Source organism: Aphelocoma coerulescens, chromosome 1, assembly GCF_041296385.1.
Source record: "Aphelocoma coerulescens isolate FSJ_1873_10779 chromosome 1, UR_Acoe_1.0, whole genome shotgun sequence".
NCBI classification, from domain to species: domain Eukaryota; kingdom Metazoa; phylum Chordata; class Aves; order Passeriformes; family Corvidae; genus Aphelocoma; species Aphelocoma coerulescens.
The window spans coordinates 82,567,563-82,595,408 of NC_091013.1; the positions used below are offsets into that span (position 1 = coordinate 82,567,563).

Sequence of the window (27,846 nt, forward strand, 5' to 3'; positions counted from 1 at the left end):
TATGCACGTACCTTGTCCTGTAGTACCAGGCAAAACAGGACCCCTCACACCAGCTCTTGTTCCAGCTAGAGGAGGGGCAGTTTCTTAAACCTCCCTCATTTGGTTTCCTGCAATTGTGTGATAATAAACTAAAGGGCTTGGCTTGTTGTAGTGTAGATATTGCATATTGCTGCCATTGCAAATGGTAATGCTGAAGTAGAACAAATCATTATGTGTTTGGTTTTGTCCAAAACCAGATGGGAGCCTTCATCATTCATGCTTATTGGCAAACTTATTTCAGAATAAGAGTTCATGAGGCATTTAAAAATAGAGCTCCATACAGAGCGCAGGATAGTCTTTGCCCCAGTACATCAGTGGAGGCTCTCTGCTGGCATCTCTCTGAACCAGGTATTTTGTCTAGAAAGTGTAAGATGAGGTCACTCCAAGCCAAGAGTGCCACCATGCCCCTGTGGCTGGATGGAGATCTGGGAGGAAATTCTAGACCCGTTGAAGTCAGCTGGAGTTTTGCCATTGACTTCGATGGAGCCAACATTCCTCTGATGCAGGCATTTCACAATAACCTCCTCTGTTGAACTTTCAACACGTGCATGTTATTTTCATTACAAATAAACAAAATATTTCCAAAATGGACACCTTCATGTATACATTATGCCAGAAGATGACATTAAAAGTTCATCACGGTGCACATGGTAAAATACTAATAATCCATCCTTGATGTCTCTGGGAAAAATTCTGACATGAACAAATCTCCTTTAGGTCATTTTGCCTGAATATACAGCAATCAAATTTACAGCTGAAGGTTTATTATTTTTGCAGAATGCACATGCATTCCGAATTTGCCGTGCTCAGAGATGGAGACAAGACATTCATCTGTGTGCTTGGCTTTGGGAAAAGACGTCCCTGTGTGTCCGGACACGGGCCCTGGTATAGAGCAGACAGGAAATCTGCCAGACTGCCCCGGCAGGAGGCTGCCTTCAACACGTGCAGCAAGGAACAAGAAATGTCTTAATGATTAATCACTGTCAACCTTTGTTCTCATTAAAGACTTGATTGTCAGACAAGGCTGGTAATGAGGCGCTGTTCCTGGGTCTGTTGCTATGTGATTGTGCAAGGGCTGCATCTGAGCCTTGCACCCTGCAAGATGCAGCTCCCACTTTGCCCAAGTTTAAGGAGTTGGGGTTGGGAACATTGTTCTAAGAGTGCCTGCTAGTGGCTGCGGGGCTGTGCCGCTCTCTGGCAAGGGATTATGGCAGGGCTACAAATAAATCTGAAAATCCATTCACAAGGATCTTGAGCGTGAGCAGCTTCCTTGTATGGTGTTGAACAGGCAAAGTGCTAGAATAGGTTTCTATGAAGAATTGCACAAATAACTATCTGTCAAAGTGAGGATTGGCTCCTTTCAGGGATTTGCTCACCCATTTTTATGTTTGAGATTGTGCACAGGGTTACCTATTTCTGAAAATAGTTACAGGGTACATTTAAATTTCAGTGTGTCCAAAAAATTGTCTTTCTAAAAAGCCTCAACTCCCTGGATCTTCCAGTGAGAGCTGCAGCAGCTGGGTTTGCTGAAATACTTATCCCTCTGCATGAGTACCTGCTGCATCACTTGCTGTCCAAACATATCACTCCAATGGGTAACTTACATCATGAGGATGCAGAAATCAGGTGTGCGCTCCCTACTGTCAGGAGCGTTTCCAGTTTCATTGTCTGAAGGGATTAGTCTGCATTTCCTCTTTGGGCTCTACCACTCAGTTTGTTGAAGGAGTGACACAGCATTTGCTTCTTTTCCCTGGTTGGACAAAGGCACAAGTATTTCTGGCAGATAGCCTGTGCTTGGGAAATTGCAATGCTAGTGTCCATGTTTCCTTGTGTATGTGCCTTGGAAACATGGTTGGTCCTGAAATTTTTATCCTGAGAGCTCAGATGTTCTCAGGAGAAACACACAGACAATAGTCCCATGTGGCTGAGCCAACTTCTTGTAAACACTCTACAAAATTACTGAAAGGAAATCTTTTGCAGCCTTCACCCAGGTGTGTCTCTGGATATTAGACATAGCAAAGCCAGCTCTGGGGATCTTGTAGTATTCAGGTTTTTCAAATGCTGTTATACATATCTTCCTGGAATGCATAAAAATATTCTCTGGCAGTTATTAGGGGAAATTCAACCTATAACCGTATCTATTGCCTGGTTAATTTGGGAGGCTTTTAGGTCACTCTATACAACATAGAAAGTCATTCACTAGTGCTTGACAAATCAAAGGGTGTTCACACTCTTACAGGCATCTTACTCAAGTATGACTATAAGCATCCAAAATGAGGCATGTAAGGGAATGTTCCTATCATCTAATCTAGGTTCCCAAATCAGTTATCTATATTAAACATCTGAAGCCTAATTATACAGCCCCATCTCCCGGTATAGGGAAGGGAGAGCTGCAGCAGGCAGTTTAGAGGGAATCTGCTCCAAGTTTTTTGTTAGAGACCTAAACTTAGAGGAGACTAACTTTTATGCTGCGTATTCAAAATATGATAAAAGGTTGAATGAGTTTGAGTTGCTCAGGAAGATAATGTTTTCCACCCTCACAGGGCTGATCAAGCAGTAAGGCAAGGGAAGATCTGCCTGGCTGTGTTTCTCCCCTGTCTGTCTTATTTCCTTATACACAGATCAGATCCTCAGCTGTTGCAGATGAGTTTAACCTCAGGAACTTCTTGGTGCTCTCACAGTATACACTGGCACAGAAAGCAGCCCTCTGCACTCCAGTCAAGAGTGGGAGTTATTCCCAAAAATATGAAAACTCTTTAGCTTTTTTACTGGAGCTGAAAGAGTTCTTACTTGACAGGCACTCTGTCATGGTCCTGCTGTAGTTTGGTTTTCTTGTCTGATGCAAGGACACAAGCATTCAGTGCTTGGAGCTCAGATGACCATGAAAACCCCAGTATTTAGCAGAAAGGAGTGTATCCACTCATATTAAATGCAGCAAAAAAGAGGTGGCTCAGAAGAGGGCTGGCAGGTACTAAGACTGGCTGTTCAGCAAAGCACCCTGTGCTCAGCTTCCTAAAGTTGCATGGGTCAGACCATCTCTTCTCAGTAAGTCTAAGTGCATGGCCCAGCAGCTGCAGGAGAGCCTCAGATGGCACGCTGCTTTCCACAGCCACAAGCTGAGGCTCACACCAGGGGCTCACGAGGGTCTGGGCTTTGCTACCAGCCTTGCACTACTCTGAAACAGTCCAGGACTTGGTTGAACCATTCCCCTTTTCTTTCTCCTCCTCATTCTTCTCCTCTTCCTCCTTCTCCTTTTCCAATTGGTCAGTTGTCCAGGGTGGATTGCAGTCAAAGCAGAAAGCCCCCAAGAAGCTCACACAGTTGGGACAGCCACTGGTCCCTTGAAGAAATCCACAGAGGTGCCTTTTCCTTCACCATCCTCACTCTAAGTAGCCCACAATGCCAATTAACACAACTGACTCAAACTGCTTATGAGTGAGGACATCATGCATAAATTTGGTCACCAGATGAACATGACTTTGCACATCCTTTCCCCTGGGAGCAGCTTTTTGTAAGGCAGGCATTTGTCACTGAGCAGGCTTCCATAAATGGATCTGAAGACTTTTCCTTTCTTCTTTTAATTCTTTGTTTCTTTGAGCTAGAACTGATGCAAAAGAAGAGCAAAAGTCAGAGCTGTCACTCCTGATCTGATGCAGGGTGCAAAATAAGTTGCCCCACAGAGGAACAGAAAGGTGGAAAAATTCCCCATCTCCTTTTGAGGGAAAATCTGCAAGAAGCAGAAGCTCTGCTTGTGGCACAGATGCCAGGGCTTCTGGCTGGGAAGCAAACAGCTTCTGCAAGTATTGTGGTTTAGTACAAAATTGACCATTGTTTCCCTTCTGTCCCATCAAAATTATTCATAAATTCAAAGCATTTCCAGGAGAAAGGGGAAGGGTTTTTACCCTTTGCTGCCAACTGTCCTTATACCACTTCTGAACTAAGAATGCAGAGACATAAGCTTGCAAAAAGCTTTCAGAGCTCCTGACAAGCTTTGTAGGGAAAAGGAGAGGAGAGGAAAGGGGAAAGGTGCACTTTGCCCCAGTGGCACGGGGCCCTCACAGCTTTCCACTTTGCTGAAATCCCTCTCCAGTCGCACAGTGCTCTTACTGCTCAGTATAAAAGCAGCAATAAGGAAAATCCCATCTTTCCCTGGTAAAGGCAGTAATGTCTTGCTTTTCTGTGGAGCCTTTCATTGACCTTTTTGGGCTCCACAGAGGAGCCACTTCAGAGTGGCATGGAAGGAGTTTGCAGTGCTGTGAGGTCATGAAGGGAGGGATGCCCACAGCTCCTTGCCATGAGCTCAGCCCAGAGAGCACCATTTTTTGTCAAAGGTTTGAGCAGCAGCATGAGGGGTCCTGGCACAGGAGAAAGCCTGCAGTGAAGAGCGGCAGGAGCACAGGCCCAGCAGGAACTGGGCAGGGGCTCACTGGTGGGAGCTGCCACACCTGGCAGGGCACAGGCAGGGCAGAGGCTGGCCAGGCCTGTCCTGCACTCTAAGCAGGAGACAAAGGTAAGGCAACCTGCAGCAGCCCTTGGTGAAAGCATCAGGAATGGCCCCAAACAGGACAACAGAAATTATATCCATCCAGACCCAAACGAGAGGAGAGGAGAGGAGAGGAGAGGAGAGGAGAGGAGAGGAGAGGAGAGGAGAGGAGAGGAGAGGAGAGGAGAGGAGAGGAGAGGAGAGGAGAGGAGAGGAGAGGAGAGGAGAGGAGAGGAGAGGAGAGGAGAGGAGAGGAGAGGAGAGGAGAGGAGAGGAGAGGAGAGGAGAGGAGAGGAGAGGAGAGGAGAGGAGAGGAGAGGAGAGGAGAGGAGAGGAGAGGAGAGGAGAGGAGAGGAGAGGAGAGGAGAGGAGAGGAGAGGAGAGGAGAGGAGAGGAGAGGAGAGGAGAGGAGAGGAGAGGAGAGGAGAGGAGAGGAGAGGAGAGGAGAGGAGAGGAGAGGAGAGGAGAGGAGAGGAGAAAAAGGAGAAAAAGGAGAAAAAGGAAAAAAAAAGTCTATTTTAGAAAGTTCATATATGTGTTAGAAGCCAAAACATCCCTTCATTTGTATGAACACAAATCAGCTGCAGCAGTGATAGCAAAAGGCAAACTCGGTCTCAAATGCTTTTTTTACTGCTAATTTAAACATCTGAACATGATGTTCTTGGAGATGCTTATGAACAAAACCACTGTTGTGCTACCAGCTCTGAGGAGCTCTCCCTGTCTATCTTTCTGCATCTCACAGGTTTTATATCTCACTGTAACATCAGATAATGTGGTGCCACACATCTGCTTTGTATGTCGAGCATTGCCATGCTGAAGCTTCAGCACCAGCAGGCCAGATGGAGTCTTGTGGTGGTTGGTGAACACTAACCCGGCTCCAGCTGGCACCAGGGATGGCCCTGAAAGGGCAGTAGGTCATTTGCAGGGCTGGAGGAATGTGGCATGCATGAGCAGTGCCAACAAGTGGGGCAGGAACTGGGGGCAAACCCAGGTGGATATTTCTACCTGTCGGAGGTGTGATGCTCCCAGTCCATCCCTGACACCTGGCTGGCTACAGGGATGTGCTTCCCATCATGTCACCTCCTTGGGGGCAAAGTGGACAAGTTACCTTCCTTGTGCATGGAAACAATGTGGTGTCAGGTAAGCACTCAGGGCTCCCCAGCTGGAGGGATGCTGGGCTGCCTCGGCAGCCTGCTGGGCAGAGGTGCCCGTGGGCAAGGGGACATGCACGTCCCACTCCAGACTTTCTTTGGTCAGGGCTTTCTAAAGTTAAACCACATGAACTGCAGCATGGGAACCCAGGAATGTCATTAAAAACCTGCAGCTCTAGATGTGTGGAGTTGTAGTAAAGCTGCTGCAGTAAAGCTGGGCTTAGAGCAGGATGAAACAGTTCAACAAAAGCAGGGTAACTCCAACCCAAACCTGCCCTTCCTCTCAGGGATGTCAGAAGGCACACTTTGTCCTAGTGCAGGGGCAAAGCCCCACGTCCCTGGCAGCAGTGTAGCCCTTCTGATGTCTGATTTGCAGTGATGGAAGCACAGGGTGAGAGCAAGGCTCGATAGCACTGGTTCGTGAAGGGTCAAACTGCTGTGCAGCTAGTCCCCTGATTTATTAGGAAACTGTTCTTCCTTTTCCCATTGCAATGGGAAGATCAGCAGGCAGGAGAAGTAACACATTGTAGATTCATAGGCTCACACTGACATTTCATGAACAGCAGAGAAAGGACCAAATGCAAAAAAAAACCCAACCTGGCTCCAAGTTGATGATTTACACTGTTTTCTCAGGGTCTGTTTGCCAAGCAGCTGGTGTTTTGTGCCAATGGCTATTACAGAAAAGCTTTCTTTGATAGATTGAATGAACACTACACAGTTTATCTTAAAACAAAATCCCCCCCACTGCTTATATGGGCTGGTAGGGAGTGAGGGAAAGAAAAAGTTAGGCTTTGTTGGTTTTTTTTACGTAGCACTGAAAGCACATTCGGGGGAGCCTTCACTATCTGTGCAAAAATGCAACAGATGAATTCTATTAATGGATGGAACATGTGGCTGGGTTCAAGCTAGAGTTGTCATTTGAATATAGAAGTCAAAGCCAATTTATTGTAACATATTTTTCTTTTCAAAATATTTTAGGAAAGACAAAAAAGTTTGCGCAACAACTTGGCAAGCAGGTCTGTTGAGAGGAGGTATTTTCTATCTTGCAGCTAACATAAGGGCTGAAAAATGTGGCAGTGCCGAACAATCCTAGATTCCTTCTGGAACTGAAAGAAAGTGTGCAGGATATAATTGTGTAAGAGCCCAATAAATTTGAAGGGTGGGTTTGTAACACTGCCTTGGGGGCTGCAGGTGGCTCCAGAAGAAAGTCATGGTTTTTATTTCAGTAACAGTCTTCAAATACTTTATCTAACTAGCTACACGCTCATGTGGCCCCATCTAGAAGCCACAGAGTTATTTTAAAATAGAAATACCCATAACAATCATTGTGCTTCTTCCATGCCAGATGGTAGAAAGATAAGTGGAATTATTCTGTGGTATGTGTGTGTGTGTGTGTGTGTGTGTGTGTGTGTGTGTTACTGGGGAGGGGAGGGATGCAAAAGCTAAGGCACAGGAATGAGCTTCCCTGGAGTTGGCAAAGCGCTAAACATCAGTGCTCCACGGCCTTCAGGGCATGGGTAGGCTACGTATGACCAATCCTTTGTTTCAGTGTCCGTCAGTCCATATTTCCATGGAGGACAATGGCCATGGCACAGAGCTTTACTAGGATAGGAGCCCAGATCCTGGCTCTACACCTCGGTATTGAGAGAACCACTGCTTAAACAGGGAGCGACAGACTCCCACTGTGGAGTCTTGTGTTGCAAGGCAAAAATGCTTCTGCCTCTTAGGTTATAGAGAGTTATGTGGTTGGTTCTTAAGGTGAATTGCAGCCAAGTGGGATCAGAGAATGGATGTGTCTCATGACTGGTGTGACCTCTTCAGTGTATCCCATTTTCTTTGTAGCTGTGTGGCTAAGAAATACCTGGATATCGAGTGATCTAACATAGGCTGAGTATTTTTGTGTATGTACTGAGAAAGTTGTTTCCTATATTTAGTAAATACCCAAGTACCAAACACTGCTGGAGCAAGTAGGCAGAAAACATATTGCTGCCAACGGAAATAATGGCCAAGAAAAATGGAGCAGCATACTGTCATTCCATGTACATTCTCATCTTGTATAAGCATGGTTTGAGTCCTCGTGTACCTTCCCCATTGCCCTCTAAATGACTTTTTGCCATCCCTTCCTTATGGTGCTGCACATGGGGAAGAGGAAGCAGATCTAGATCCCCTGCAAAAACCAGAGAGACCCTAAAACACTCTTCAAGGTCCTTCTTAGTTACACACTTATTTTACCAAGGAAGTTGATACACTCTAAGCCTATTTAATCCTGTTGCTAATGGGAATCAATTAGCAGTCTCTCAGAGATTTCTCTTGTCAGGGAGATGACGGGACGAATGAAAGCAGCACCATTCACCCCACTGTGAAGTATTAACTTACCACCTCTGTATTTTCTAAGAATAGATGCCACTTCTAGCAATAAGTTTGCAGCTTCTTGCTGCTGTTCACCAGATGGTAGGAACCAGCAGATGCCGAGTTTGTTCCCTTGTGGTCAAACAAACTGCTGTACAGCCTGATGCACGTTTCCCGAAAGATCCCCAGGACAGCTCCGTTACTTCTGTTAATGTTTCCCAAGCTCCTGGTACAATATTGAGGTTTTCCACTGGAACCACCTGGCACATTTTCAGAGTCTTTCCTGAGGGATGAAGTTACTCAATCCCCTTCTTACTTTGTCAAAGCCTTTGTATCAGTCACTTGTCCTGAGAGTCTGTGGGCTGTGTTCTGAAAGGATTATTTCCTTTTCTTGATGCTTGTTATTATTTTCATCCTTCACGAGCCATTTCTTCTGTTTCAGGAACAACACTCTGTGGTAGGCCAGGGAGCTGGCCCCACTCCAAGCTCCAGTTCTTGCTCAAATCCAAACACTGGAAGTGGTTACATGAACTCATCCCAGCAATCAATGTTGAATCAGCAGCTGATGGAAAAGAAACAGGCTCTGCAACGGCAAATGATGGAGCAAAAACAACTCCTTCTACAGCAGCAGATGTTGGCAGAAGCTGTAAGTTTACTAATTCCTTATTTTACATGGAAAATATTGTCACAAAAACAATAGAAAAGAAAGCTAAGACAGGGACAAGAAAGCCCCCCAAAACTTCAAGGTCATTTTGGCAATGCCTAGAACTTCAGAGTGCACCTTGTATTTTTCAGCACTTTTCTAAGCCTTTCTGAAACCCTCTTCAGTCTATGTGAAACAACGGAAGTGTCCAAGCTACTGCAGTTTCATTACAAGAACAGACCAAGCATATGCTCAGTTTTGAGGCATATGAGTATTGTCCATTGTTTTCTTTGCAAGGTAAACCAAGGTGCACTGCTATGCTACTTTGGTCTCAGAGGAAAGCTGGCTTCCAGGCTCTGTGACCCAGGCATTGTGGTGTAAAATGCCTGTGTGTGAACAAGGATCAGGTACCTTGATTTTGGGGTTCAACACAAGTTTGTGTGCTTGGCTGGGATTGTATATGAGTCCTACTTTCTCTGGTTTTATTTTTGCATTTCTAGATATCTGTAGCCAGTTCTTCTCTCTCCTTTGGTATCTGAGAGATTGGTCGGGAGTTTCTGGTCATTTTAGGAGACATGGGGGATTCTATAAGGGAAATACTTCTTGACTTTTCGATTTATGCAGAGGAAAAAAGTTTCAAGTCAGCTCTCTGTGCTGCAGTTTTCTGTCAGAATTTTTAGCAGAACAAAAACTTAATTGCTCAAATAGCTTCTCTTAAATAAAATGGAAATTTGATCAGCTTGGCTTTGCTTTTGTATTGTGTACATAGAAACATACATAAAGCTTGCCTACAGTTCTTACATGGATTGCAGGGATTTCCTGGGAGTCTCTCTTCTTCACGAGGATTCAGGTTGAGCAAGATATAAAAACAAACCTTACAAATCTTAATCAGACCCCTCACTCCCATCATGAATTGTGGAAATACCTAAAAAACACAAGATAGGCTCTTCTCCCAGTGTTTTTAAGTCCTCCTGGGAGAAGAAAATACAGATTTTTCACTAGAAGGTCCATTTGCATGCTGTTTTCAGGCAGATTATCCCCAAATTTCTCCAATGGACTTGCATCCCCAGCCAGGGCCTGACTCTTTCACAGTGGCACGCTGGTTTGCCATTCTGGCAGCTGAGCACAAGAGCTGTGCATGTTGCAGAGGAGGTGTGAAGCTGTCCCAGCACCAAACTCAGTTTCCTGCCATGGGGGCACATATCCCGAGGAGCCATTGCTCATGGGTGAGCAGCAGCACTCTGGAGGGATCAAATCACACTGATGCTGATGAGAGATTTGGCAGTGACTCTGGTGCCCGCTCTTTCCAGATCTTTATGAGCACAGGGCAGTTAGTCAGATTTCAGTTCAAGGACCTGGATTTTTATCTTACTCTCACTAGAGACACATCCCTGTTAGCTCAAAATGAAAAAAAAAATCTCCCCAACTAATATTTTCTTTTTTCTGCAATCTTTCCTTGCTGTCCTTGCCCCAGTTCTTGTACTCCCAGTCTAAGAGGAAAGACAGCACCACGTACACGTACAGGGAAGCACAGGGCAACGTTGAGTGGCATGAAAACAGCCAGCCCAGCACCATCCTTGCTAAACCATGTGTCCTGCTGATATCCCTACTGAGGAGAGCTGGGGGAGCACAAAGCAAGGATTTTGCTGGGTTTTGTGGTTGCCCCTCCAGTGTAGGAAGACAGAGTGAGGGAGGGATGGGCATGGCTGGGGATGGGGATCACAGGGTGAAATTGGAAGACACTTTGTACTGCAGTGCAGACATGGCCATTGTTCTCAGGGGCTGAGAGGAAAGTTGAACCAGACTCAAACACAATGCAAACAGCAAAAAGATTTCCATATAGATGTCAGTAGGTGATGGCACAGTTTCACAGGTGGCTGTCCTGCGGACCAGACAGGGTGAACGGAAGAAATACTTCAGTTTCGTACATACTGAGCAAAAGAAAGAGATGGGCAAAACACAGAGCCAGGAAAGCATAAAGAAAAGCAAATTAATGTACTTCTACTCTAATCCTCTAGGAGAAAGTAACTCCACAAGACCAGCTGAACAGACACTTGACAAGACCGCCACCAGATTATAAAGACCAAAGAAGGAATGTGGTCAACATGCAACAAGCAAACCAATATCCTGGTAAGTGCCCATGGGCTCAGTTAAACACTTTCCTTTCTTCCTTCCTTCCAGCTGGAAGACCACCCATAAGAGCCGTGCATGCATAGGCTGACTGGGGCATGATTTTGTGGACATCTATTTCCATCACTGCAGAGGCAGTAGGTGGTGGCTGCTGCTCTCCTGTGGTATTTACCTTACTGTCCTGCACCACTGAGAAGTGCTGGTGTATGATCTGGTGCTTCATCCAGGCTGATACTGCCCCTCAGACAGGGGCAAGGAGGAGTTGGTGCCCCTCCTGTTAGCACTATCTGGAGCAGATGTGCACCCAAATATGTGATGCAGAGATGTCTTCTTGACTATGCAACCTCACTGTGTTCAGATGCTTCTCTCATGTGTGTGGTGCATCTTGGTTCAGAGACTGAGATAAGGACTGGCCCTCCCTTCAAACAGCAGTTCACATACAGTGTGAGGACACTCATACAGATTTTGAAGTACCTTGCATGGCACCATCATGGGTGGCACTTTTGGTCGGTTTGATATGCTGTGGCTGTGGCCTTAGTGCTGCTCTACAAGCAGCATTTCAACAGATCAGTCAAACAGTAGAGTAAAAGCCCTTGCTTTCTGCTAGAACTGCCCAGGGCAGGAAATGCCCAATACTTCAGGACTAGTCCTTTGCTTCAGCTCTTGTGCCCTGGTCTCCTTGGTGAGTCTAGTTTTTGAAGCATAGGATTGCTTATTTGGCTTTTCATACTGTTCACCTTGCTGATTTGCTGAAGGCCACTCAGAGAACAAAGCAGAGTAAGGAAGAGATGCTGAGGAGAGAGAAGGTAGGGAAAATGCAGCAGATGGGACCAAAGGATGTTCTTTATGCTGCAAAAGTGTCTGTGCATGTAAGTATAAAAAGGATCCTTTGTCTTCTAGCATATTTTTGTATGCAACATTCTAAGGAAAAAAATATGAGGTTCTTTTGTTTTTCCCTAACTGTTGGCGCTGCAGTTTCAGCCAGTGATCTGAGTCTTTCCTTCTTACCTGTCCTTTGTAGCAAAACTTTTTCAGCTTCTATTACGATTTTAATGAGCTCTGAAGTTCAGCATACCCACATACCACCCCTCCACCCAGTCTTCCAGCTCTGCAGGACCTGCAGCCCAGCTCAGCAGGGACAGGCCAGGTTGAGCTGCCCAGGCAGCATTCATGCACTCCTTTGCTCTGCTTACAAGTTCTAGCAGTGATAAGCTTGCTGCACCCTGGAAACTGCTGCTGGAAACTGCTGCTTTCTAATGCACCTGGGTGTTAATCTTCTCCAGTAAATTGGCTCTAACATCCCAGTGTAATAGCCCATTGTGAGGGCCCTGCTCCCTGGCTTGGTACCTCCTGAACTCCCAAAAAAAATGCTTTGGCATTCTCCAGCAGTTTGCTGGAGAATCTTGTGATTTGGTGTGTTTTTTAAAGGTTTGTTCCTGGAATCAAATGATTAACTGAGACTCTTGGCTTTTACTTAAAAACAATCCGTTTCTAGTCTGAGAGAGAAAATGGAAGTGAGCGCAGCCACATCTGTGAAAGGCTCCAAAGTGAATGGATCACCACTGTTATGTGGCGGCTCATGTTGTTAATCTGATGGACTCTTTGCCAGTCTTGTGGTATTTGGAGTCTCATCTCCTGGGTTTGAAACATGTGGGAATGGCAGCACTTGTCCATTCCAATCTCAAGTCCCTGCTGAGTGAGCCCCGGGAGGACAGTGGCCTTTCAGGCAAGCCTGGGAGAAAGGGCTGTTCTGGGAGCTTCCAGCAAAGCTACCAGATGGAGCGATTAGGAAACTCTTGCATAAGGGAGTTACAGTAGGGAAACTGTTCCCTTTTTCTGGGAATAGCTTTGCTCAGATCAGGGAAGAAGAAACAAAAAGCTACATAAAATCACATAGGCTGGAGAAACTTGGTTAAGTATTTTATTTCTCTATACTTTTCCCCGAAGTGCCATGCCGTGGCAGGAAACCCCCAAGAAAAGAGCAAGTGAATCAGGTAGGGAAGCTGTTTCTCCAAATTGCTGTAGACTGGGGTGCCCAGCTGCTGTACACAGTGCTTCTGGGGAAGGCATTTCTTCCCATCTGGAAGAAATAAGAATGGAAAATATTTGCATTAAAAATAAAAGCATAAAAATAGCAAAACAAAGAAAGAGGAAGCTTCGTCTTTGGCAACAAGTACAACCCCTTACCAAACCGTTGTGTTCTTTAAAAAGTGTAGCATTTGCAGGAGCAGTGTGATGGTAGCCCTGGGGTCTGCTCAACAGCTGGCAGGATCACCCCAGGAGGGGCTTCATCCCAGTGGCAATGAAGTGACTCGACAAACTTGTAGTTCAGCTGGAGGCTGAGAACCATCTCTCCCCAGCTTGCTGTTCCAGATCTTTTGAAATGCCACTGAATTCTGTACTGTTCCTCCTCTTTGATACAGGCATAAGGGAGCAAACAATCAGGGCCCCATCCCTGTCACCCCTGCAAAAAGATCACAAAATCACAGAAAGGTTTGGGTTAGAAGGGACCTTAAAGATCATCTAGTTCCAAACCTTCTGCCATGGGCAGGGACACCTGTCACTAGACCAGGTTGCTCAGAGCCCCATCCAACCTGGTCTTGAATACCTGCAGGGATGGGATATTCACAACTTCTTCACTAGTCCAGTGTCTCACCACCCCTGAGTAAATTTCTTCCCTATATCTAATCTAAACCTATCCTCTGTCAATTTAAAGTCATTCCCCCTTGTCCTGTCACTGCATATCCTTGTCAAAAGTCCCTCTCTATCTCTCTTGTAGCCTCCTTCAGGTACTGGAAAGTACTAGGTCACCTCAGAGCCTTCTCTTCTCCCGACTTAACAACGCCAACTCTGTCAGCCTGTCTTCATAGGAGACATTACAGTAGTTCCAAAAACACACAACCCACCAGCAAAGCCGAAGATGGGGCTAATCATGTGGTTGCCAGCTGAGCACTGACTGTGGGAATTTGATTGTCCCTGTTGGGATAAAACCAGGTGGACTCCCCATAGCATATCCTGTCCCAGGGGCTGCCCAGCTCAGGGACTGAATCTAGGTGCTTAAGTTAGGACAACACAGTTAGGCTAATTAGATCCTCTACAGTCAAGTGTCTTCCACTTAGAGCCTGTTTGTGGAACAGGCTGCCTTCCAGGATAGGGGGAGCTTCTTAATGTAGATATCTATGTTTATATTGATTTGGAACAAGCACTCTGGTTGTGGAGTCACACTCAGTGTTAATAATGATTTGGGAAGAGTTATTTTTTAAGTCCTTAAGGAAAAAAATTAATTCTTTGCATCCATTGCTAAATGGAAGTTGCATATGTATAAAAATAATGCAGAAAATGCAGAAATACATAATTTTTTCTTTGGTTCCAGTCTGTGGGAGCTGAACATCATTATGGTGAAATTTCAACAGGAACAGTATATTAAACAGCTGTTCCTAAACATAGACTTTTTAAAATATGTATGCACATGATTTGTCTTAAAGAGTTTTAAAAGAGCTGGCTGAGAGGTTCTCCAAATTCTTAGTGTCACTTTTTATTTAGTATTGAAAAGCCAAGGGAGACTGCTAATGCCATGATAAAAATTAAAAGACTAAGTAGGTAATTGCAGCCATAGTAGCCTAATGCAGAGCTCAGCAAAACTACTGGGGAGCAGATGCAGCCCAAATAATAAAGAATTTAGGAAGGGGAAGATGTAATTAATTTCAAGCAACATGGGCTGATGTTAGAAGAATCTTTTCAAACTTGCATGGTGTCTGTTTCAATGAAACCACAACTTAAAAAGCAATACTTGTTCAGATTATGTCCTTTAAAGCATCTGACTTCTCACTGCCTATTTTGGTTAAGAAACCTGAGTGACACAAAATGAACATAGCTCAAAAGGAAATGGCTGACAGGTCTCCAGGTATCACCATGAGCAGGCCGGGTGATTGAAACCAGACATATAACATTGTCTGAGATGATGCTGAACTGGAAAAATAGAGCTTACTTTACATCCATATTGGAGATGTTCAAAAGTTATTACTGTGACCAGCTATGATGTACTGCTCTGAAATCGAATGTCAAAAACTGTCACGTTCTGAAAGGAGCTCCAAAGGACCAAAGGACTGGAAAACATGCCACACAGTGAGACTCAAGTATTTGGAGAATACTGCAAGCATGACACAGTCTTGAAGCACCTGTGTAGTAGGAAGGAATTGATGATGGACCAACTAATAAAATTAATCACACAGACCAATATATAATAAGATTTGATGATTAAGTCAAAGTCAGTCAAATTCCACCTGGTTTTGCCATATGTACAAAGGATCAAACCAAGGCAGCGTCTCATGCCCAACAATTGCTATTAGTTGCACCCTATGATATAGCAAATCTCCTTGTTCCTCTTCTGGGAAAGGCTCAGGGAATTCCTGAAATGCAGTGGTATCTTGGTAGCAAGCTCATTTGATAGTTTTTCTCACACTTTGGGGGCCACCCAAAGAGGTATGAGAACTTAGCTTGTACTGTGCCATGTGGCACAGACTTCCTCGGCTGACCCACACACTGTGTGAAGAAACATCTCCTTTCATCTGCCTTGCACCTGGCTTCTTTGGGCCATGCTTCTTGTAGGGTTTGTACTGGAACCAACAGTAGCAAAGGGAATTAAGCTTTGGAGCAGCTGAGTGTGTGCAGAGAGGGTTTTCCACAGTGCCACCTACACTGGCTGTGTTTAAAAAATGATTGGTCTTTTTCAACCAGTCTCTCAGGGATTAATTCAGTCTTGCCTTGCTCCAATATTTCTCTTACAATGAGCACGATTTTTGGCTCATGGTGCTCTCCTCTGAAGGGATGAAAAGATCACAAGTGGCTTAGTATAGGCCAAACCACCTTTTGGATGATAGGCATCTTCAAGGCCTTTAGCAAGTTCTTCTAAGTCCTCTTAAGAGCAAAGTGTCTTCTTCAAGAAACTCTGCTCATAGAAAACTGCATTTTTGAGCCGTATTTGAATGGCACCACACATTGATGTACTCGTGCTTGTTGTAACACTTCTGTTTTCTCCTTTCCAGGTGGCTCACCAGCTGTGAGCGTGAGCTCTAGCAACATGTCCTTATCCAACCCAATTTCAACTCATAGCATCATGCCCCAGAGCTCCAGCCTCATGTCCACCCCTGCTGGAACCCGGATGCCTTCTGTTCCTGCTGCTCGGAGTATGGGCTGCTACGGGAACCTTCCTTGCAACCAACCAAGCACATACAGTGTGACTTCAGGAATGAACCAAATGCAGCCACACAGAAACCAAAATCAAGTTCTGCCCAGTCAGAATAACCCCATGGTGTCCCGGCAGCAAACCATGACACAGGGAAACAGTGGGGCGGCTTTTGGGACGGGGTCGGTGGTCAACTCTCAGCAAATAAGGCCAAGCTTGACCCATGGAGCGACAGGTATCCCTGCTCAGCGGCCGGCCAATGTGATGATCACAGCTACTGCCAGTGCCCAGAACTGGGCCCCACAAGAGGCTGCAGTGAAGCAGCAGGATGCACTGAAACCTGCAGGGGTCCGTTTCCCCACGGGCACTCCATACCCTAACCAGTCTTTGCAACGCAATGTAGGCAACCAGCATTTTCCTCAGCGTGCATTGGCACCTCCTAACCAGTTAACGGCGGGAGTCCAAATGAGGCCCCCTCTAAACCAAATGCACCAGACTCTAAATGGACAATCTGCTGCCTCACTACGAGGGCTCAGCATAAGACCCAACCAGCTGAGAGGACAGACTGTGCCTACCTTGAATCAGCCAGGAACAAGCATGACACCACCCTCATCTCTGCCATCAACCGGTTTCACAACTACCAACCAAACCTCCCGGGCTTACCAAGGAAGTGACCATGGTAATGACCTAGGGTTTGACTTTCTGAACCAGCAAGGTGACAGTATAGGACCTGCGCTCAACAGTGACTCGGATTTTATAGATTCTTTACTGAAAACAGAACCTGGTAACGATGACTGGATGAAAGACATCAACCTCGATGAAATTTTAGGGAACCACTCATAAGTGACAGTACCAAGGGGGAGCCAGATGAAGAGGCAGCAAGGACATTAGCTTTCTCTTTAGATGCCAACAACCTGCTTTATTAATTTACACTCCAGTAACTGGGCTGTCCTCTAAAATACAACATAGGGCAACTGCCCTGTTTGAAGAGTAGCTCTAGGAACAAAACTGAAGTGACAGCATAAGTCATATTCCTGCCTGCCACAAAGGAGTGAAAACATGTGAAGGGTCTGTTCCCCACACCTGTGCCTGGCCCATTGCAAACTCATCAGTTCTTCTCACATGGTCTGCAGGAAAAAACGTGTTCAGCTTTCCACACATGGAAGCACCAGACAGTGATATGGGCTGTGGAACATCATTTTTCTGAGTGCAAGTAAGACCCCAAGCAGTCCAGAGCTCTTCAGTCATCGTGTTCACAGAGCCCTTAACTTCCTTGGGACTGCTCAGCCCTGACAGCATCAAGCCCTGTGTAAATCTCATGGCATTACAAAAACTGTTTACTTCTGCACAGTACAAACTTACATTTGCTTTCCCAATGATTTTGTTACAAACCCTGTACCTTTTTTAGCACACAGCAGGGTAAGTGGTCTCATCCAAGGGAAGAAGGAAACAGATCATCCAGCATGTTGTTCGGTGTGCTCTAGCATTGGTGTGCTTCCTTTCATCAGAGTTTTCAGTGAGTATTAGAGGATGTTGCTGTCCTGCCAGCAGCACAGTCATTCTGGGCATTGAGGGAAACATGAGATGAACTACTACCAAAGCTCAGGATCCTCACTTTGCCACCTTGCCCTACCCCAGGGACTCTAGCGACTTAATAGAAACTTGAGTGAGAAGGGTGCTCATGATTTGCCCCTCACTGACTCTCCCAGTCCAGCTTAGAGGAGGGCAAATACCTAAAGTGGCTCAGCTAAGCCACTGTCCTCGTTTTCATCTCAAGTCATGGCAAGTATCAATCAGGCAGTTCAGCCTGATCTTCTTCTCTCAAACAGGTTTAGCCCAGACAAAATGCCATCATCTATCTGCCTGGGGAGAAGCTGCCATTTTGATTGCACAGCATTTTGGTTCCATCCTGTTTTCTCCTTTGCCATATGGGGGGAGTTGAAAGAGTTCTGGTGATGGCCCAGGTCCCCATAGCCTCTGTCTGGAGTATGAGAGGCTCTGCCACCAAAACTAGCATGCACATCAATTATAACTCTCAGTAGAAGGCTCCACTCAGCCACATCTGTGCTTGTACATGACACAGTTCTGGGGATTATTTCTGGGCACTGGACTCGATCATCTGTTCTGGGTTTGGGAATGGCCCAGCTAATATTGCCCTGAGCAATTTCTGTGCATCACTAGGCTAGAAAGATATCCTGGGGCAAGGACCATTCCCATAGGCAGTTTGCAGCCACCTTGCCTTGAAGGCTAACAGAGCAGAGCAGTAAGGATACAGGCTGTCCCACACCTGCCAGGGAATAGTCTTGACTATATTAAATTTTTTGCTATAGACTTGGTCAGTAAGGATATCAGAAAGGCAGGCTATGTCACTATAATGCAGTTCCACAGTGATTCAGACAGGATTCATGGATGGGAACAGGTCTTGCAATTCAAATGAAAATGCTGTTCTTTAAAATTATGTGGTGTGATATGTTTCACAGCCTCCTCTGAATTAGCTAAAAGTAGATGTGGCGAAGGAATACAATGCCTACATTCGCATGCCTTGGTGCCAAGAGGCACTGCTCTGCCCCTGCAAGTGCTTTATTCATCCTTGTTAGTGGCAGTGGGATGAGTAGACTATTTGACAATAGCCTCTGCACTTATCTGACCTACTTCTTGCGAGAGGTTTTAATAAGGCTTTTCCAGTCATTTCACCCTGTCATTTCAAATGGGCGCAATTTTTCAAGATGTTTCAAGAAGCATCATCACACAAATGAGCACCAGCACCTCCACAAAAGGTGTAACATGGGCATTTAGTTAGATATGCCAGTTGAGGCTGTTCAATCCCAGAGAAAGAAGAGGGACAAGAAAGCCTTCTGAAGAGTCCCTTCTGCCAACCCAGCTAGTGATCACTGCACACCCCTGCATTGTATAACGTGGTGACTCAGCTGCCCAGAAAGCTTCCTTTTCTCCCCAGTTTTGGCTGGGGTGTATGCAGTCCCTTTGATATGTCAGTAGAAGTTTTTCCAAGTCTTTGAAGAGCTTTTCAGCTCAGGCCACTGGGGTCCCACCTAAGTTTGGAGAGATACAGATGCAATCTAACAAGTGTGTCCGTATAAATCGTGCAAAACTAGACTGAAGTAGTAGCTGCATGAGTTTCAAGTGGAAGGAAGATTGGCTCATCTGCCTCACACCCCCCTGTCCACGAGCAAGTCAGCAGTGAGTGCCAGCGCTCTAGTAGGAACAGATGGCTGCGATGGATGCCACTGAGGCCGAGGCTGAGTTAGTACCACCATGAGCAGTGGGCACTGAAGTCTGGTAACTTCAACTACCCTCACATGCCATTGAAAAAGCCACCACTGCTTTCTGTATTGAGACCAGACTGATTTCCAGATCCTCAAATGATGTAAAAAAATTGTTCAGCTGAGGAGCTGGTCCCAAGGAGTCAGGAGTCGGACTCAATGATTCTTGCAGGTCCCTTCCAACTCAGGATATTCTATGATTCTATGGTTCTACGATATCATGCAGTGGTGGACTCAATGCTGAGTGTTGTCCTGTTGGCCTCAGCCAGGAGTGCAAAAGACACTGGGCTGTGATTGCCATCCCTGGGAGCAAAATTACATCCTGTCTGAAGTAAATTCAAAAAAGGTAGAGGCCATTTCCAGTCCTGTAAATATATGCATTTGAATGCATATGCATATGCATTCAATGAATGCAAATGCAAATGATGCATTTGAAATGCAAGCTTGTGAAAGACTCTTGCAATCAAAACTTGAATCCAGTATCATTTCTTCAGAACATTTGTATCTGAATGGAGCTAGTGTCTTTTTTTTCTTTCTTTGCAATGGCTAAGTGCACTACCCTTAAAGTCTATTTTTCATCATTGACTGGGCACTCTTCACAGTATTGGGTTGTAAATATAAAGAATTATTTGTTTGTAAACTTTTGTAAAAACAACAACAAAAAGTAATAATATTTTGGTAGGAATAATAAAAATCATATTATTTGGGTTATATTTATACATATGTGAAATAAATATGCTATCAAAAAGTTGTATTTTATACAAAAAGTCAACTGTTACCTTTTGTATTCTATATACAAAGTTTTGTATGATATGATTGTTTATTTTTATCTGCAGATTTCAACTTTGGGTTTTGGGGGAGGGCAGAATGGGATCACGGTTAAATAGCTGGGTCTGACCCCAAGCTCACTGAAACCAATGGAATCTTTCCATTGCCTTCACAGGGCTTTGAATCAAGCCTTTAAATCACCTTCAGATATGTTTCACATCTGAAGCTCTCTGGAAACCTCAATATGAAAACATTCCAGGTTTCAAGTTTTTTCCCCAAAAAAGGCTTTTATTATTATTATTATTATTATTGTTATTATTGTTATTATTGTTATTTCAGCTGTTGGGAGGCAGGTGGGACCTATGTAACTGTCATGTCCTTGTTGCATGTATGTCTGCTTTATATTTTCCCCATATTATAAACCAGTGTTTCTCTATACAGACTGAAAAGAAAAGTTGCTGTACAGAAATGTTTGTGTTTATGCATTTTTACATGTGGCTGTATATACCTCCTAGTACTATGCAGTGACACTTATTTGACTCCATTTATTTTTCACCTAAACATGAATAGTATGTTTTTCAGTAGCTATCAAAACTCTGCCAAGTAAATCAATCAAAATTATCCCAAGTGTCTCTTTTCTTACTATGAATTTTATATTGAATGTCTGTTTAGTCAACTGCTCATTCATCTGAGTAAACTAAAATTATGGTGGTATTTTAGGAGTGGGGGTTGAGAAAAATGAACATCTGGCAGCTTCCAGGAGCTCAGCTCTGCCTCTTTGCCAGAGAGCTGTGATGTTTTCCTACTGACTGAAGACATGACTTCATTACCAGAAAGGGTTAACAAATAATGGTCCACAAAAAATGCTATTTTAGCTCCTGGTGAATGGGTTGATGTAATCTTGCAGCAGAGCAATTTGCTCTGGGATCCTGCAAAAGTTAAAGCCGAGAACTGTGCACTGCCAAGAGTTAGTTACCCCAAGAGGTCTGGCCAGGTTCCCAAGCCCATGCCCCACCCTGGATCATACCCTGGAGATATCTGCCACACTCCCCTCACTATCAGAGACCCCTAATGAGAAACCAGACATCAGACAACTGGCTTCTCCCTTCCTCCTTGCCTCCTCCACATTACACCTCATTCCAGCCTAAAGAGATTCCAGCCTGCAGAGATTCCAGTGTGTACCACATGGCGTTGGGTTGCGGGCTGTTTTACACAAGTATTCATCCCTACCAGGCTATTTTTAGAAGGTCAGCCCTGAGGAAGTGTCCCATTCCTCGAGAGGCTTTCCGGGCTCCATCTCCAAGTGGGCGGCTCTTCCTGCCCCATGAACTGAGCAGAAGGGGTGGTGGAGGGGATGTTCCAAAGGGACAAATGTCAGCACATCACTGCCTGTGCTCAAAGGCTGCCTTGTGCTATTTTCAGATAGGAAAAAAAAAAGGGCACCCCACATCTTAACTGCTTCACTGCTGGTGGAGATGATGAGGGACTGCCATCCAGCACATCCACCCTTTTAGTCCCTCTCTACTCACCTTCCCCTACAGGGTAAGCAGGAAGGCATCTCCCTTGGTGCCCCTCACAACACCACTTCTGCTGGCTGCTGCCCTCCCAGGGTTTTTTTTGCTAATGTTGCTCAGTCCCTCCATTGTATCTGACTCCTATCCACAAATGGCTCATTTGTCCTTCCCTGGCATCTGGTGCTTTCACAGGAAGGATGAGGGAGGATGTTGGCAGACACCCAGTGTCCCACTGCACTGGCTGTGCCCATACTCCCCATCCTGGGTGGACATGCTGAAGTGAGGAGGTGCCCAGGAGGTGTGTGGCTCTCTCCTCACTCCAGTATTTCCAGCACAGGTGGTAGAAAGTGCTTCCCTTGCACTCAAGGGGGAAAAGAAAGCACAGTCCCGCTCACCCAAAGGTAAATCCGAAATAGATCAAGAAACTCATGCCCTAAAGGTGTCACTTTGTCTATCTCAGCTGTAAAGGCAAAAGGCAAGGCAGGCAGGATGTGGGAGCCTCAGGCAGGGCTGCTGCCCACCTGCAGAAGGTACATCTTTGTCAGTGAGCTGAAAAACAGCCTGGGACCTATCCCTGGAGCGTGGTTGTCTGTGCAACCAGGCTCTGAGTCCCTGGTAGTGCTTGGGTGCCATGACCACCCTCCTAGAGGTCCCACGATCAAAAGTCGTTCCTGCTGCGGATGCAGGACAAGAGGGATAAGACAGTATAAAACACAAGTCACCCTGCACCACAAGGCATCCATACCAGAAAATGTCCCCAGACCTGTCTCCTATGCCCAGGGAGATGTAGCCAGTGAGACCACATGGAGGGGGTGTGAGATATGAGTGGCACTGAATATTTTCCCTGCCTGGCCAGATGCAGCACAGCAGGAATTGCACCAGGCTCAGGCGAGGTCTGACCTTTCCCACTGCATCCAAATCACTTGGTGGGAACAACTACCAGCTCAGGCAGCACAGCCAGGAGCGCTGCTCCCTCGCACGGCAGCATGGAGGCCTGGCAGCTGCAGGAACAGGGATGACATGGACAGGATTCCTCCTCCCACAATAAAAGTTTCAACCATGGTAAAATCTTACTTCATCCTAATTTTTAAATTAGGCATTCTAGGTCATGCAAACCACTTTAACAGGCCCTCCTTACTAGAATTCCAAATCATAGCCCAAGTATCTTTTTAAATAGAATACAAAAATTATTTCATCCATTTCTTGTTCACAAAATTGTTACAGACTAGCTCAGCCACAAGTTACTGTCCTACTGGAGGATTTGCATGTTGAAATTCCAATCCGTATGCTCCAGAAAAGGTCAGGCAAGCTGAAAAAGCAGGTTGATTAGGACTTAGAAATCTAGGCTTTAGAAAACCAAAAACAAAGCCAAACCAAATTAACCCAACAACAACAACATAACAAACAAACAAACAACAACAAAACCCACAAGACCAAAGCAAACAAAAGAAACTCAACCTGAAGTAGCATTTGGCAAACTGCCATTTTCATTGCAAGGAGCTCCTTTAAAAAAACTGAAGCTTAAATGATTGTTTTTCCTGTAATGACTCAGCCTCCTGTGTGCTGAAGAGCGAGTACCCAGCAAGCGACGGCCTTTGACGGCCTTTGTGGGTGGACACATGGATCTTCGTGTTGCTGGAGTGCTGTGTGCCTGGGTACCAAGGTCAGATGAGCTGCTCCAGCATCCTCAGGATGAGCAGTGGCAGAGGCAGCCTGAGCCTCCCAGAGCAGCAGGGATAAAGCCCCACTTGGCTGTGCTTCCATGTGCCAGGTGAGCAGCTCACTCTCCCCAGACATGTCATGCATTCCTGTACATGGCTTCAGACAACAAAGATGCTCTATCTACATTTTTTTGGAGGGCCGCCTGGCATGTTTTCACTCTGGCTGACTGGTCTGCCTTGTTTGACAGGACACAGTTGCTCTGTTTTATCCTTCTTGCCCAGGAATATTGGGAAAACCCTGTGGGGCTGTTAAGTGTTTGGATGAAATGCTGAGTGTAGATGCAGCCATGCAGCTCCTGTTGAAGTTAAACAGACCTGATGGCAAAACCTATCCCTCAATATCAATTTGAGATGAAAGGTAAAGTTCCTGGTTGTTGTGAAGGTCAATGAACATCCTGTAAGGGCAGGGTTTGTCCTTGATACCATTATGTTGGAGGGTCATGGTGAAGATAAAACCAGGGAATGTATTCAAATGGCCTTTTGTGCTTACCTGGCCTCTAAGTACAACAGGGAAGCTCAAATCTAGAGGCTGAAACATTAAAAAAAAAAAAAAATTAGTTCTCGAAGAGGTCCTAGAGTACCAGCTGCTGAGAAGTATTTATTAGAAATTATTTTGGTATTGTTTAAGGATCTGATATGGAAAGCTCCTTCTTGTAGATGTGGCCTATAGGGTTAGTTCCATAAGCTGATTTCATGAACAAGTGGGCACACATAACAGTCAGGTTAATTTATGAATAAAATTCATATATCAATGAAATTTCCATCAGTGAAAGACATCTAACTTTTTCAAGGAAAAACATATGGTAATTTGGCTGCATCTCTTCAAATTTATTAGAGAAGGAAACTGATGAATTTTCCCAAAGTGCAGTTTTTAAAAAGAGAAATATGTCAGAGTGCACATGCCATATTATTTGATTCCTCAAATTTAGCAATGTCTTTAAGGTAAATACTGAAGAATGTCTAAAAATACATGCATTGGGCAATACAACTCTTTGTGAATCTACACAACAGCTTTGCCAATGATGGTTTATTCCTTTTTTGAGCTCCTTCTTCTCTTAAGGATAGTGATTTTTTTCCATGTTGTTACTTGTCCTTTGTTGCAGTGCTAGGTTTGGTTTAGCAAGCTGCAGCTTTCCTGGAGAGCACAGCTGGGCTGTTTAGGCCAGAGTGACCATTTCGCCCTCCCATAGTCCTTTTGGACTTCCCTGAGCTCCTGCTCTGGCTGGCTGGGCTCTACAACACAGTGACGGCAAAGGAGGCAGAGAAGGGACCTCACAGTGGTCTCAGAGGACTCTTAATGTTACCTCTCATCCCTGCAATCCCCAGAGGCAGAGAGACCTGGTGATCCCGGCACAGGGGGGTTTTCTCAGGGGCCCAGGGGCGGTACATGGGCAGAGTTGGGGTACAGGATCCAATAGGGAGAGCCTGAGAGAGCGGCCAGGGCTCGGGGCAAGGAAAAGCTGAGGGGGGACAATGTGAAAGGCATTTAATAAGTGAATCAGTGGGAAACACAACCCCACAGTCCTTCAGCACGTCTTCTAGCCAGCATAATGTTATTCATAGTACCCCTATGAATAACCTAACTACAGCAAATTAAAATCGGCGTAAAGAAACCCATTGTACTCTCACTGATTTCCTTAGTGTGAACATGTTAGCCTTGGTCTGTTGGATAACCAGGCTCACAGGATGTCTACAGCAGAGGTAGGAACCTCATGTGTGTTTCCAAAAAGCTGATCAAAGCTGCAGGGCTATGTGGTATCCCTGCTCACATGTGAGCAGCAAGTTAACTGCATTAGTACAGCTAAAATCAGGATTTCATGCATAACACTCCCTGAAAGCCACCTTTTCCCTTCATTTAAGCAACAACTCACTAACCAAAGGAGTTTGCCCATAGTTACAGGGCATCTTTATGCTATTACATGCCACACTGGTCTTGATTAACTGTGTGGCTCTTACTGGAGTAAACCCATCCCATGATCATCTTATTCATTAAGGTTCCCTCCAACGCCAAAGACTTAGTCTAGTGTGTTCTACCATATAAACTGCTAGCTTCTGACATACAAATACCAATAGACCATCTGTTTATGCTGGGCAGTTTAAATCCTTCTCATAGAAAATATCTGGAGTGCTTTAGAAGGTTACAAAGAGAAGCTTTCAACAGCTAACAAGACAGTGCTGTTTAAAGAAGTAAATCGTTTTTGAAAAAAGGAATTTTAAAAACCGTTCACGAAGAACATTTCATTAGTTTCTCAACATTGAATATAGTCTTTCTAGAAGTGACTCAAATGCACAAAACAGCACAAAACCTCAGAAATATTCTTTTGTTATATCTGTCTTTTTAACCCTCAGTAGTGGCCTATTTTGTCTTCCCCTTTTGGTTTTCTTTTTAAAAAAAATTTAAAATTGAGTCTTTTTTATACACTTTACTGTGCCTCCAAAGCCTCCTGCTATTAGATCAGTTTTAGCTTTCAGCAAGCGAGAGTGTGCAATAAAGAAAAACTTCCCAATGGCCACCAACACTGTGGCACAGCGTAGCTGTGCACTTGGATGACAGATTAGCTCCAGAAATGCTACTTTTTATTAAATTATCTAAGCTTTCATCTGAGAATGCTTTCACCAGGCTTTTACAGCCTTTGATAAAAGGCAAGATTTTTGACAAGGAGCCCAAAGCTTGGCTCCCATGCCTACATTGAGCTACATCATGATGTCTGGCCCTCAGATTTTAGCTTGTAGAATAGTGCCACCCTGGTAATATGATGTAGCCCAGGAAGAAATAAGCAATGCAAATGAACAGAAGTCTAGAAAATATATAGAAAAGAATGTTGTTTAGCCGGAAGAAGAGGAGGTTTGAGTGGGAATAGGAAAGAGATTTTTTGAATGGATGTATCATTGCTGCCAGGGGAAAAGATTGGTTATTTTCCATGATGATCTCTACAGGCCAAGAAATCATGGTTTCAGGTTCGATGCCAGGTGGAATTTTTTGACAGGAAGGATAATATGAGGATGGACTGTCTGAGGAGGGTATGGGGTCAGAAGGTCCTCAGGACCTGCTTAGGCAGCTGTCAGAAATGATACTGCTGTGGTTATCTGTCTTCAGCCAGTGGAATGGACTAAATATCTTTGTGGCCCCTCACAGAAAGGCAGCAAAACTATTGAAAACAAGTGAAAAGTTTTCATGTTCAGGAAGAAAAGGGGGGAAAAAGTAAATTGTTTTGTGTGGCTTAAGTCAATGAATACTTACCAATTCAAATGAACAGCAACGCATCCCAGCCCACTCCCCTATCCTGTAAGGCAACTACTTAAATCCCACTCTGTTCCCACACCATAAAAAAACAGCAGGAGGCTTGAGAGAGGTGGGTGTCCCAACTCTCATGTCTGCTCCTTCAGATGTTTTCCTGGGAGTGAAGTTAAAGAAATCTTCTATTTCAGCTCCCTTTCCTGAAGAAAAATATTTTGATTCTGTGCTTGCACTTTTGTGTTAAAGTTACCAGATCAGGCTGGCTAATCACAGGAATGATCAGAAGCTCTCAGAGATACCCGAATCCAGCCTGGAGCATGTCTAAGTTGATGTCTTTGTTCACTTCACAAAACTAAACAGGAGTACCTTGGGAGAGGATTAGGTATCTGCAATTCAATCCAGATGATTGCTTTATCATGGAAAACCATCCCTCTCTGTACCACCCAGAAGGACAGCCATCACAGGATGATGGTACCACGGGCTCCTGTTCCACCCCAGTTGAAGCTGCAGGCTTTAGAGGCAGAGTTAAAAGAAGATGTACAGCTGCTACAGGAGAGGGTCTTAACAGCGTGTGAACGCCATGTGCTTGTAAAGGCATTTAAAGGATTAGGGGAGAATTAAATGTTTGTCTGTCTTTGTTGTTCAGCACAGCTTCAAAGCTGGAAGACGATATTAAAGGAGATATTTCCCGTCTTTAAATACCGGAAGGAGACTGCTAAAACAATAGCTGGGAAATGCAGGCATAACCTAACAGATTTATACACAAAGATGCTGGACAATTCTTTCTGGATGGGTGAAGAGCATGCTATTCTGCAGTATAAAACAGTGATATAAAGGTCACAGTTTCAAATACCAGTGAACAATCCCTAGCATGGACACAGGAGCTGGTTCAGAATTCCTCTCTGGGAAACAGAAGGCAAGCATCCTGGCTGGTGGTTTCAATTCACCCCTCTGCACTGGGCTGTGGGTTAACTGGCCAGCAGCAGAGCAATGCTTCCCATGGCCTCGCCTCAAAGCAGTTCTCTTGGGCAGCCAGGGGTGATCACCAGTTTATCTGCTGCTGTTAAATCTGCCTTGTACCAAGAACCAGAGCTCTTAAGTTCCCCAAACAGGGAACTTTCTCTATAACCTTTTAGGAAAAAGCAAGTCAGTCTAGAGACAGAAACGCTCTTGGAGAGATGCTCAGTCCAGCAGATGCTTTCTGGGGGAAAGCTTTAGTTAAGGATTCAAGTAAACTCAATGCCTTCGCTGGCAAAGGGAAATGGAGAGTCTTTCTCAGAGAGGTTATGCCATTAAATCAGATTTTTACTGAACTGAGAAACTTGCAGCTCCACAAATAGGGCT

General features: G+C 45.0%; 1 protein-coding gene across 1 annotated transcript in view; it reads left to right on the forward strand.

Annotated features, from left to right (window-relative positions):
- Positions 1–19,634, forward strand: part of MAML2 (mastermind like transcriptional coactivator 2) — a 208,290-nt gene extending 188,656 nt beyond the window's left edge. Inside the window, exons 3-5 of the mRNA XM_069015022.1 lie at positions 8,465–8,668; positions 10,684–10,795; positions 15,841–19,634. Coding sequence (XP_068871123.1) covers positions 8,465–8,668; positions 10,684–10,795; positions 15,841–16,823 — 1,299 coding nt within the window. The 3' untranslated portion in view covers positions 16,824–19,634. The remainder of the gene's footprint in view (positions 1–8,464; positions 8,669–10,683; positions 10,796–15,840) is intronic.
- The last annotated feature ends 8,212 nt before the right edge of the window (positions 19,635–27,846 follow it).